Consider the following 12,757-nt stretch of genomic DNA (forward strand, 5'->3'; position numbering starts at 1 on the left):
AGGTGGAATTTGAGTGTGATAATGCGTTGAAATTATGATTAATTTATGACCTTCCATGTAGAATGTGAAAGGTGCGTATAAGACATGTATTGAAAGCGCAAAATAGAGTGGTAAATCATATGGTTAAATTAACTAAAACTAGACCGTAAAAATTACAAATATTTGAAAAACCTTTTGAGTCGGTGCTACATTTATAATAATTTTATGTCAATTTAAAGTGCTATTTCTTTTGTATTCGTCTAAGGACTATTTTTTTCTATCGAAAAAAATATTAATATTTTATATAATACGATTATTCAAGCTCAACCGGTGAATTCAAAGTTTGAGAAAATAAGATTTTATTATTAACTCAGTTAAATTTAATTGAATAAATATTATAAACAAATATAATCAGGAACCATGCCCTATGATTGGTTATATTTAAAATATATAGCTAGTCCACAAAGCATGCTAAATGCCACTCGCATTAAAAAAATGTTGCATGAAATGGAAGTTAATTCACGTTTGGTTGTACATTAACTAAGCAAACCCTAATTCTTCCTTTACATTTTAGAAAATAATTATTATATTGTGGCTTTATTATATATAATTGGATTAAATCACATTGAAAAATTTGTAAAAATATTTTTAAAATAAAATGGTAGTTATTGAATGAAAATGGTGAATTTGTTTAATGGATATTATTTTTGTATCAAAGTAATTAATAATATTTTTAATTTTTTTTTGAAGTATATAAATATATGTTCGAATAATCACGAAGTAGGATCAAATTATTATAGTATAAACAGATCAAGAACCGGAATAATCCATCCTAAGCCGACTAATCAAACTAACATTTATATTTGGCAACAACACGGTGTGATTTGAAAGCCTAAATATGAGTATAATGTGTCTTAAATTTAGATACTTAAGACTTGATATTTTTTTTTGACTGTTAGCTTTAATAGGATATTTTTTGAAATAATCTTTTTAATTTAAAGATAATGAATAAATAATTAATATTCAAGAATCATAATTTTCATTAGAAGTACAATATTTTTTACCATTAGACTTAATATTTATTGATTAAAAATTTTCATTTATATATATAAATTATTTCAGTTAGAAAGTATATTTATTTGTTAACAGAATCTTATATTTAAATTTCTAATACTAACACAATAATAATTTATATTTATATTTATTTTGCTGATTGGAAAAACATAAAAACATTACATCACATGTTTATATAAATATTAATAATTAATATCCTGTTAAATATATATATTTACATTATTTTTATATATTTTTTAACAAATTATTATTTTTATATCACATATATCTGTATCTCTATAATTTTATGAATGTCCAGCTGAGGTGGAAATTAATTTGGGGAGCAAAAGCCATGATTGAGATAATGGGTCTTCGGACAACAAATTATGATTGAACTTACACCACCCACTCTTTCATGTTCTTTGCTTTCTATATATAATGCCCACTTTCCCCTTCTCTTACATATCCATCCATCACTTTTCAACTCTCAAACCTTCAAGTCTCATTTCTTTCTCTTTCTCTTTCTCTCACTAGAGAATCCAAGTTTCTGTTTGGCCAAAGAGAAAATAATTAATGATGGTGGGAAAAGATCAAGATCTGGGTTTAAGTCTAAGCTTGAGTTATTCTCAAAATCATCATTCGCTTCAGTTAAATCTAGGCCCATCTCTCGTTCCATCTTCTGCTAATCAATGCTACTCTCCTTCTGGTATTTTCCCGAGAACCAAACAAGCTTTACTTTCTTTAATTTGTTGCTTTTGAATTTAGACTAAAATTTCCAACATTTTTTAACGTGAAAAAAACTATGGGTTTTGTATGCAGATCCAAACATGGAATCTTTACGGGCAGAGACTAGATCATTTCTTAAAGGGATCGACGTTAACAGGCTGCCATCCACGGTCGATTGTGAAGAAGAAGCCGGAGTTTCATCTCCGAACAGCACCATATCGAGTAGCCTGAGTGGGAAAAGGAGCGAAAGAGAAGGTAATAACAATGGCGACGAGCTCGAGATCGAAAGAGCTTCTTCTCATGGCATCAGTGACGAAGAAGACGGTGATACTTCGAGGAAAAAACTTAGACTTTCTAAAGATCAATCTGCAATCCTCGAAGAATGTTTTAAAAAACACAACACTCTCAACCCAGTAAGTAATTTGAATATTAGAGCAAAAACAAGTGAAAAATTACTGTTTGGTTGCCGAGAATTCTTTTTAAACAATGGATATAATCTTTTCTGCAGAAGCAAAAGTTGGCTTTGGCTAAACAACTGGGGTTACGACCAAGACAAGTTGAAGTTTGGTTCCAAAACAGAAGGGCTAGGTAAGCGATTTTACAGTTTTGTCCTTCTGGTGTCAATGTTATTTACAAAACATGGGACTGTTGTAATTAATTTTTTGTTTTTCTTAATTGCAGGACTAAGCTTAAGCAAACAGAGGTTGACTGTGAGTTTCTAAAAAGATGCTGTGAGAATCTGACGGAGGAAAATCGGCGGTTGCAGAAAGAAGTTCAGGAACTGAGAGCACTGAAACTCTCCCCGCAGTTTTACATGCAAATGAACCCACCCACTACTCTTACCATGTGCCCCTCATGCGAGAGGGTGAGGGTCCCACAAAACGCATCATCCACCGTTGAACCAAGATCCCATCATCATCTACTCCAATCACACCAGCAGAGGCACATAACGATCAATCCCTGGGCGCCATCTGCTCCCATCCCTCATAGACCATTCGATGCTCTTCATCCTCGATCGTAATAATAAGCCATCCAAAAGGGTATTTCCGTCAAAATTCCTTTTTCAATGGATTTTTTAGGTCTGGTTGTTAAGAATGTGGATTTTGTTGGGTCTTTGATGTTTTGTATTAATTCGGACCCATCCATCCAATCCTTTTTTGTTGTCTTTCTTTTTTTGACATATTTTAATTAGTTTAATTAATTAATTTTTGGTGTTAAAATTAATAATTAGTGAGTCTCTAGTTGAATCATCCACCTTCAATTTGGATGGTGGGGAAAAAGCAGTTTGGTTGTAAAGTGTAAATTCAATCAAAGCTTATTAGCGCAAATCTTGTGTTCCTATTACCATTTTGCTATATTACTAGAAGGAATCTCCCTCTTTGTGATTTAGGGTTTTGGAATATATTAATTGTGAAAATTATCCTAAATTTTAGGGGTATTTGTCTACCATTTGAACATTTTCTTTGACTATAAATTACCTTTTAATAACTTCTAAAGCCACTTATAAGGGTATGCAATTTCTTTTGAATCTATAAATAAAAAAAAATGCATTTCAGTATACTTGAACTGAATAAAAATTATTCTCTCCATTATTATCCAACCAGATTCATCCACCAGTTCCATCATATTTCAACAATCATAAATTTTACTACAATATTGATACTAACGATATCTGTGTGTTTTGACCTAGGGTTTTCAATTTGTTGATATTCTTTAAATATTTTCATATATACATATTTATAATATAATTGAAAGCTTGTTAATAAATTATACATATTTTATAAATATATATATATATGAAAATAAACGGAAATTTCTTCGTACACAAAAAATAAAATTAAAAATAAATGACTATAAAATTTTTATTTTTTAATATTGTATTAAAAAATATCATACATTTACTCCCACACTAACAAAATTAAATCCAATCCAATATTTGTAGGCCCAAAAGCCCAATACAAAATTTTGAAAAATAAAACCTAAAACTATTTCGCTAAAGCTATTTCGTGACTACTTTACTTTCTTTACTTCTTTGTTCCCACCTTCTCACTCGCCTAACTTAAAAACTGCCTTGAACCGGACCAATAAACCCAACGCCGGTCGGCAACAGCTCGCCGTCAACCATTCTCGGACGTCGGTTGCCGCCTTGCTCATCGGCTAACGCCTCGTTGCTGCCCACTGTAAGTTATTTTTTCTTTCTTGCGACATTTAATCTACTGTCGACTGATGTTCAACCTTTCTTTTAAAATTAATGAAGCTATTGATGTTCAACTTTGTTGCCTTGCTTATCGCCTAACTTTTTTTTTCCCGGAATTAATTAAGGCCTATTTCGAAATTCTATGTTTCTCATTCGAAACGGTAGCAACCATGAAACAGGTAGCTTTGATTTTGGATTAGCTTTTTCAATGAATTTAGGGTTGGTCATTGAGTTTTGTTTTTCTATCAATCAAGAGAAATGAGGTGTTATTGGGCTGTAACAGTTGTATAAACAGCTAATTATTCATGAGAAATTCAATTATTTACTATAATTTATTAGTATTTCCATCATGGCTTGTGTAATTTAAAAAAGAAACCAGCTTTTTTACTTGATATCTTTGGGTTATGTCGGTTAACCGATTGGACCAACCGACTAAACTCGGTCGCTATTTCAGTTTCGGTCAAAGTCAGTTCGGTTTTCAATTATCATTTTTATAGAGTCTGTCAATATGCCAATAAGCTTAGCCATGAGTTTTGCTAATATGCCAATAACCTTTGGCTTAGGAAATGTTGTGGTTTTGGGTTTTACAGACCGGACTCATATTTGAGTACAAAAATTGGATATATGCTCGATACTGATATATTTTTAACAAAATGAAAATTATACTTAAATACTCATGTTCAAACATATATTCAACTTGGATACTTTTATATGTTCAACTAACATTGTAATTTGTAACATTAACAATTATACTTTAAGATATAATTGTAAATTACCTTAAAAAAGTTGCTCTACGACTATAATGCAGGGTCGTCTATAAGATCATGGTTGCCTGGCTATGAGTTGACCGGACAGTACTGGGCCGCGTACGAACAACTCAATATACCCTCATTTGTGCCAAAGCTCAGCCAACCTCATTCAGAAACAATCTCTTTATATCGGGTAAGATTTGCCCTTATTGTTTTGTTCTAGAATCCCCATGTCAATTGCTTCACTCTCCCGGTTGATTTCACTCTCAATTTACCCGAAACAAAGAAAAGTTTTCACTCTTCAATTCAGCTCGACTTCTTCTGCCGACAAATTCTTCACCCTTTTAGAGAAAAAACAAAGCAATGTAGAGAAAACCCTTGCGTTAGTCAATGCCAAATTGGACCCAAACTGTGTCTGTGAGGTGTTAAAAAGATGTTCCTTTGATATATCTCAAATGGGCCTGAGGTTTTTTATATGGGCAGGTCTTCAATCAAATTGTAGGTATAGTTCTTATATGTACAGCAAAGCTTGTGAATTTTTGAAAATTAAGCAAAGTCCATTTCTTATTTTGGATGTTATTGAAGCTTACAAGGTGGAAAAGTGTTTGGTTAATGTTAAAATGTTCAAAGTTATTTTGAATTTGTGTAAAGAAGCTAGGATTGCTGATGAAGCATTGTTGGTATTGAGGAAAGTGCGTGAATTTAACTTACGTCCGGATATTACCATTTATAATGTCGTTATCAGGCTGTTTTGTGAGAAAGGGGATATGGATATGGCTAATAAATTGATGAAAGAGATCGGCTTGATTGATCTTTATCCTGATATGATCACTTATTTTGCGATGATCAAGGGGTTCTGTAATGCTGGTAGATTGGAGAATGCTTGTGAGTTGTTTCAGGCTATGAGGGACCAAGGGTTTTCTCCAAATGCCTTGGTGTATTCTGTGATTCTTGAGGGTATTTGTATGCATGGGAGTACGGAGAAAGCATTGGAGTTTTTGGAGGAGATGGAGACAACAGGTGGGAGTTGTAGTCCAAATGTCATCACATATACGTCTGTAATTAAAAGCTTTTGTGAGAAGGGTCATACAATGGAGGCATTGAGAATTTTGGATAGAATGGAAACTTGTGGGTGTGCTCCTAACCGTGTAACTGTTATTACTTTGATCGAAGGATTTTGTGCTGAGGGACATGTTGAAGAAGCGTATAAGTTGATTGATAAAGTTGCTGGACGTGGTGTTTCTGATGGTGATTGCTATAGTGCTCTTGTGGTGTCTTTGATTAGGATTAATAGACTTGATGAGGCAGAGATTCTCTTTAGGAAGATGTTAGCAAGTGGGGCCAAACCAGATGGCATTGCTTGTAGTCTCATGATTAGGGAGATCTGTCGCAAGGGACGAGTGCTTGATGGTTTTTGCTTATATGATGAAATTGAGCAGATGCGATTCTTGTCATCCATTGATTCTGATATCTATTCTATTCTTTTGGTTGGCCTGTGTCAGCAAAGCCTCTCAGTTGAAGCTGCAAAGCTTGCTAGGTCAATGCTTAATAAAAGGATTCGCTTGAAAGCTATTTATGTTAACAAAATCATCGAACATCTGAAAAACTCTGGAGATAAGGAGCTAGCTATTCAGCTCAGTAGGATTGCTAGGTGATATTTTCAAATATCTCAATTTACCCTATTAATCTTTCTCTTGTTAATCACCCTAATTGGTATATTCTGAATGCCGAAGCGATCTGTATAATGATGCTACCTTGCTAAGCAAAGCCATAGTTGCATATCAGGTTGCCAGTGTACTTACTTCATAATGCCATTTGGTGCTAAGCAAAGCCATAGTTGCAGATCAGGTTGCTAGTGTAGTTCATAATGCCGTTTGGTAGAGATCTTAATGTTCACGAGCTTTTATTGATCACAGGGAACCCAAGCTTATCAAAATCTATGTAAGTACTGCGTCATGAGTGAATTCTATTCATTTGGAAATTGCAATGCATCTTGAAAGTATCATTGGTGCATTGATTTAAAAAAAAAAAAAGAGATGTATGGGAAACTGTGAGTCTCCACCTCCCGATGTCATTGTCTTTTTGTTATACACAGTTAGCAATTTTGTTTTCCAGCTCTTTGCGTTTTAGGGTTCTTATCGATGCTGAAATGGAGCTCACATGAATGACTGGTTCATTTAGCTTTTGTTACTTACTTGTGAACAGCTTAAATTCCATGTGCTTTTTTTTCGGATTAGATTGGCTGAAAAAGAATGCTTTAAAACCACCATGTTATGTTCCTTGTCAGTTTCTTTTTGGTATGAACTGGATTTACATTATTTAAGAATGTTGTTTTTTCCCCTTGCTTTTTTCCTTTCTGTATTGTTTAATTTAGAAGAATGTTAAAATATGTCATTAACTCCACTCTTCATAAATTTAAAATTTAATCCTTCTATTTTTCAGATTTTAGAATTTAGATCTAATTATTAATGCAATTAAAATTATTTTTTTAAATTTAATTTCATTACAATGTCATCTTTTTAACTACATTATTATGAAGTGAGTATTTTTTTTAAAATATTACGGCAGTCAATATGAAAAATAGAAACATTAAATTCTTAAAAATATATTGGTTAAATGTCAAATTTGTAAAGATTACATGGTCATATTTTATAATTACAAGAAAAGTGATGAAATTGTTATGATGGCCTTCCAATGTTTCCTTTTTATCTCTGGTTTAAAATTCATGCGTGTATAAACATGTATTCATTGAAAGTAAAATGTAAAGTTTTTTATTTTTTTGGAGACGGATAAAATTATATTAATTAACCTGAAAAAATAAATATATTTTTCAACTAATATTTTAAAGATTTGTTGTAATAAATGTGTGTAAGGATAATTCATACTTAGAAATGATTTTTTATCATTATTTAAAAATCAATACGTGCCGAGTTATAAAAAAGATTGAATGTTACTTTTATTTTGATGGGGAGAATTTATTGAATTTTGTTTGTGAAGTGATAATTAGAAAACTATATATGCAGTGGAAAATGCCCTACGTACCTTAACTCAACACGTGTCATTTATTTATCCACTTGTCAGAAGTACCTGCTAATCGTGCCCCGTCATTTTAGATCTCCTCCCTCATCCAGATATAAATTTCTGAATTTCGCGATTTCTCCTCTTTGTTTTATTTTAATAATTTTCTTCGAAGTTTGTTGTAAGTGCAAAAAACGGAGGAGTGGAATCCAGGAAATCATCTCTTCACGATTTCCCACCAAAAAATCGGGGAAAAAAGGGAAAATCAGGGGTAGGGTTTCCCCTTTCCATCAATCGATCACCGTTCGATCAATCGACGTCATCTCCGGCTTGTTCCCGCCGTCGATCGACCCTCTTTTTTCAAAATACGTTGGTGATTTCGTTTAGAAATCATAATCCGGTCATGTTTCATTCCATTTCCTGTTCAAATTTAAAGCATTAGGGTTTGTGTTGGAAAAGGATTATAAATATTTCGTTTTTTTTGTTGGGTTTCCTTTTCTGCTTTGATCAAATTATCCAAATTATCCAAATTCTGTAAATTCGGTGATTAGGGTTTGCAATTTTGTGCGTATTTGTTTTCATTTCTGTTGAATTCTTGGGGCTATGCATATTGAGGAATTGAAGGCAGGGGAAGGGGCGGAAAGAGCTGGAGAAGAAGAAAATAAGAGTTATTATGGAAGTAATGAGATCTTGGGTATTGAAAGAAGCGTTGAGGAATGGGATGCGAAAAGGGTATTGGTAGGTGCGGGGGCTCGTGCACTGTTTTACCCGACCTTGTTTTACAATGTTGTTAGGAACAAGATTCAGCCTGAGTTCCGGTGGTGGGATAGAGTTGATGAGGTATATAGCTTAAAGTTCATGTCTTGTTCATCTTAAGTAGTTTATGTTGTTGAAGATGATGTTTATAATGTGTATTTGGATAATCTATATTGTCATCTGCTATTCTTACAAGTGCACAGTTATTTTACAAGTTCTAGTATGACTTTCTTTTTCTTTTTCCAGTTTATACTGTTAGGTGCTGTTCCATTTCCTACTGATGTTCCAAGGCTAAAGGAGAATGGTGTTCGTGGAGTAATCACACTAAACGAGCCTTACGAAACTCTGGTTCCTACATCTCTTTATCATGTGGGCATTCCGTTCTAATATATTTACATTATTCATATTTTACTACTTTTCAAGACCTTGTATGTTTATTTTGTGAATGTTGTCTCTTTTTACATTATGAAAATTTTCATTTCATTATGCTGTTAATCCTTTAATGTTTAACGTTGTTAATTTTCTTTCTGCAATATTGTGGTAGAATTATGGCATTAACCATTTGGTGATCCCTACAAGAGACTACTACTTTGCACCATCTTTGACATCAATATGCCAAGCAATTGATTTCATTCATAGTAAGTGTTCTTTGAGGGCTTTGCTTATGTTGGTCAAGTTTGCCTGATAGTGGCCTTTTTCTTACAAAAATTGTACCATAGTTCAAATGTTTCTCAATGCTTTTTTTTTTTTAATTTCTCTTGCTGAAATGTTATTTATTTCTTTTTCCTGAAGGAAATGTGTCACTTGGGCAAGCTACATATGTCCACTGTAAAGCTGGTCGTGGCCGCAGCACAACCATTGTATTGTGTTACCTGGTTAGTGCTATATAGACTATAAAGTTGTGTGGACCATAATACTTGTTGGTTCTAGCTGCACTGATGAATTTTGGTTCTACATAGGTATACTATAAGCAGATGACACCTGTTTCTGCATATGATTATGTGAAGTTGATCAGGCCAAGGGTGCGTTTAGCTGCTTCCCAATGGCAGGTATAATGTCTCGGGTTCCACTTTCTCGAATAGAGAGTTCAGGAATAATGAATTGGTATTTCTATCACCATGATTTTGAAACAATGGGTTTGAGTAGTCTCTCTCATTCTTTCAATTGCAGGCTGTTGAAGAGTTCTACTATCTTAAAATGAGGAAGGCTGGCTTCCACAGCTACATGATGGATTTAATTTTAAGAACTTCAGACTTGTCACCTGCACGAGACCTTGTGACTTATGATGATGGTTCAGTAGTGGTGGTAACAGAAGCTGATCTCGATGGATACGACCAGAGTCTTGAATCAGGTGCCACGGGAAGTACAATATGGGCAGATCTTAGCATGGTTTATCGAGTTAGAGTTGTTGGTCAGGCAGCACTAGCAAGAATCTCGTGCTTGTGGCTAACCTGCCAAGCACATCAAAAGATTTCAGCAAAGAAACTCGCTACAGAAAGCAGCTGCCTTGGAAGTACCATCAATGTGGACATCCATGTCTACTGAAAACCTGCAGGAGATGTTGTAGGTAACATCGTCCCTTTTTACCTTCTCTTGTACGTACATAAATAAATCGCGAATAATATTTTCTTTAGGCTGAAGCAAAGTATATATGCTTGTTCTTCCCTTGTAAATTGAGTTGCCGTTGCTTATGAATGGAACAAAAGATGGAGCATAACTGCTTAAGGATCAAATTGTATATCGTTCTCATATTATATGCAAATATTTTACATGTCTTAACGAAGTGCTGCCTTCTCTGGATTATTTATGATAAACCATGCCTTAATTGCATGCTAGGTAATTACAAAGAGCGGTCATCTTGGCATATTATGTTGTTGAATCATTTTCCTTTTTTATTTTAGGATCAGGTAATCATGAATTTCACAGCGATTGTGTATCTGTAACATTTGGGTGTTGTATTTTGGGGATGAGATCAAATGGGCTGAAGCAGATAATATTTAACTTATGGCTATGTATTTATTGCGACAGTAGTTATAATAAATAATGGCAGGAGTCGAAATTATACGTTACTTTATACTAAGCATAAGTTTGTTACATCGAATAAATTAACTTTATTTAACGTAAAAAAAATCCAGCCGCTGCTGCTTGTGTTGATCATCTGTGATCTATCCATACAATTTTTAACCATTATCTCTCCTTATCTTAATCTATTTTTCTTAACTTTTAAGATTTGAATTTTTGCATGTACAATTCCTTTTTGGATAATGATATCTTTATAAAAGAAATCATCACCATTTCCACGTCTTACTTTATCATCATCTCATAATTAGTGGAAACCAAAGCTATTAAAACGGAAACCGATGTCGCCCCTTTTGACTTCAATTTTGTCACTTTTTGATCTTAACTTTTAGCATTGTCAAATTGATTTTTTGTTAAATGAATAAACTGATGGATGTGTTACGTGATGGTTTACGTGTTTCATCAAATTATAAATTTAATAAATTATTAAAAGTTTATAGCTTTTTTTTAAATATATTTATTCACATTGTCGAAACCATTTTTTTGAAAACGGGAAATCGACTTTAAAAAACGAAAAGTTGGGAGTCGCCACCAATCGTTTTTAATGGGGTGTGATTGGATCACCTCAAAACACGGTCGTTTTTAATAAATAATTAAAATTTTCAAAACGACGATTTTGGTCTGCGAAAATTGAAAATCGGTTCGGGAGTTAGTTACGTACGAGGAATGATTAGCACTTCGACGCGCCCAAAATTGGTACTTGATTGATTATTTAGTGTCTTAATGTCGAAAATTAAATATTTGGATAGAGTTCAAAACGCGATCCTCCTTTTATTGGCTTTTAAAACATTTAAGTAAGTCAAATGTGTATTAAAGACCATCTCACCTCAAGGTAAAACATTACATCCAGTACGTTAGGACACAACATTTTTGACCCTCAATTGTGAGCTTGCCTTTAAAACGTGCATTTTAGCCTTAAGAGGATATTTGAATATTCAAAACAAACAAAGAAAGCGAAACTCAGTACGTTAAGGCACGATTCTTCGAATTCTTTAAATACTGAACATTGCCTTTATTTTGAAAATTTTTGAAAGTGAATTGGTAAGAGGATATTCGAATATTCAAGACAAATAAAGAAAGCGAAACCCAGTACGTTAGGGCACGATTCTTCGAATTCTTTAAATACCAAACATTGCCTTCATTTTGAAAAATTTTGAGAGAAGATCAATGGATAAATAAATTAAGGACATAGATTTTTTTAAAAATAATGATAATAGACAACATGAAAATAATAATATGAGAATAATGCTAACCATATATAAATAATAAAAAATAATAATAGTAATTAATAGAAATAATTAATAAAACAACAGTAATAATAAATAGAATAATGTAATAAACATTGTGCTAATAGTATTAATAATAATATTAAAAACATGATGATAATAACAAAAAATATGTTGACGATAACATTAAATATGGGGGATAATAGTAAAAAAAATTGGAATAACAATGTTAAATTAGTAATAGTGAGAAATAGTAAATAATAATTTGATATAAAAATAGTAACCGATAATAAACAATGGTATAAAAATAATAATATAATAAGTCTATGTATAATAGAAATTTATATTTAAAATAATTAACTTCGCTTAAAAATATATATATATATATTTACATAATAAATATATAATAGTAAATAAATAATATAATAATATGAAACATAACTCAAATTAATTAAATTAATAGAAAATAAAAAAAACAAATATAAAAATAATGAGCATAAAGCTCAAATTAGTTAATTTAACAATAAAATAACAAAAATAAAAAGGGGTTAAATTGAATTAAAAATGAAAACTTTGGGGCAAAATTAGAAAGGAAATAAAATTAGAGGTAAACTCCCTCTCTTTTCCCTTTTTTCGTTTGTGTAAAGAAAAAATGTGAACGCCAAAGTAAACAAAATTGAATAATATAAAAAGTTACCTTAAAAATCTGATTTGTATTCTCTTTGATTTAGTATTGTATTCTCGAAAAAATTCCCCCCCTTACAATAGTTTTTCCATGGCTTTTATAGTCAAATTTTACAACTTATAACAAATAGGGTGATGGAGGTAGTGGGGGTGATGGAGGTAGTGGATGGTTTAGTAGGGTGTGGGGGTGATGGAGGTAGTGGATGGTTTAGTAGGGTGATGGAGTTAGTGGTCGGTTTAGTGGGGTGTTTAATTTGGGCTGATTTGATTGGGCCCGGGCAGAAATTTGG

General features: G+C 32.6%; 3 protein-coding genes across 3 annotated transcripts; all 3 read left to right on the forward strand.

Moving 5' to 3' along the window:
* Positions 1-1,339: 1,339 nt before the first annotated feature.
* LOC107922742 (homeobox-leucine zipper protein HAT4) lies at positions 1,340-3,097 on the forward strand. Its single transcript, XM_016852894.2, has 4 exons — positions 1,340-1,738; positions 1,852-2,171; positions 2,267-2,346; positions 2,440-3,097. The coding sequence occupies exons 1-4, from the start codon at positions 1,606-1,608 to the stop codon at positions 2,777-2,779; spliced, it is 873 nt and encodes a 290-aa protein (XP_016708383.2). The 5' UTR covers positions 1,340-1,605; the 3' UTR covers positions 2,780-3,097.
* Positions 3,098-4,934: 1,837 nt separating this feature from the next.
* Positions 4,935-7,043, forward strand: LOC107924159 (pentatricopeptide repeat-containing protein At5g47360). The gene has a single exon (XM_016854469.2). The coding sequence runs from the start codon at positions 4,935-4,937 to the stop codon at positions 6,357-6,359; it is 1,425 nt and encodes a 474-aa protein (XP_016709958.2). The 3' UTR covers positions 6,360-7,043.
* Positions 7,044-7,177: 134 nt separating this feature from the next.
* Positions 7,178-10,261, forward strand: LOC107924160 (phosphatidylglycerophosphate phosphatase PTPMT1). Its single transcript, XM_016854470.2, has 6 exons — positions 7,178-8,562; positions 8,725-8,847; positions 9,023-9,116; positions 9,271-9,353; positions 9,438-9,527; positions 9,649-10,261. Exons 1-6 carry the CDS (start codon positions 8,326-8,328, stop codon positions 10,021-10,023), a joined length of 1,002 nt encoding a protein of 333 aa, XP_016709959.2. The 5' UTR covers positions 7,178-8,325; the 3' UTR covers positions 10,024-10,261.
* The last annotated feature ends 2,496 nt before the right edge of the window (positions 10,262-12,757 follow it).

This window comes from Gossypium hirsutum, chromosome A11, assembly GCF_007990345.1.
Source record: "Gossypium hirsutum isolate 1008001.06 chromosome A11, Gossypium_hirsutum_v2.1, whole genome shotgun sequence".
Lineage (NCBI taxonomy): Eukaryota > Viridiplantae > Streptophyta > Magnoliopsida > Malvales > Malvaceae > Gossypium > Gossypium hirsutum.

Excerpts from the sequence above, each read along its gene's own strand:
- LOC107924159 (XM_016854469.2), top strand. The coding sequence starts at position 4,935 with ATGTCAATTGCTTCACTCTCCCGGTTGATTTCACTCTCAATTTACCCG.
- LOC107922742 (XM_016852894.2), top strand. The coding sequence starts at position 1,606 with ATGATGGTGGGAAAAGATCAAGATCTGGGTTTAAGTCTAAGCTTGAGT. Across the intron at positions 1,739-1,851 it reads TCAATGCTACTCTCCTTCTG|ATCCAAACATGGAATCTTTA; the intron begins GTATTTTCCCGA and ends TTTTGTATGCAG. Across the intron at positions 2,347-2,439 it reads TTCCAAAACAGAAGGGCTAG|GACTAAGCTTAAGCAAACAG; the intron begins GTAAGCGATTTT and ends TCTTAATTGCAG.
- LOC107924160 (XM_016854470.2), top strand. The coding sequence starts at position 8,326 with ATGCATATTGAGGAATTGAAGGCAGGGGAAGGGGCGGAAAGAGCTGGA. Across the intron at positions 8,848-9,022 it reads TTCCTACATCTCTTTATCAT|AATTATGGCATTAACCATTT; the intron begins GTGGGCATTCCG and ends ATATTGTGGTAG. Across the intron at positions 9,117-9,270 it reads AGCAATTGATTTCATTCATA|GAAATGTGTCACTTGGGCAA; the intron begins GTAAGTGTTCTT and ends TTTTTCCTGAAG.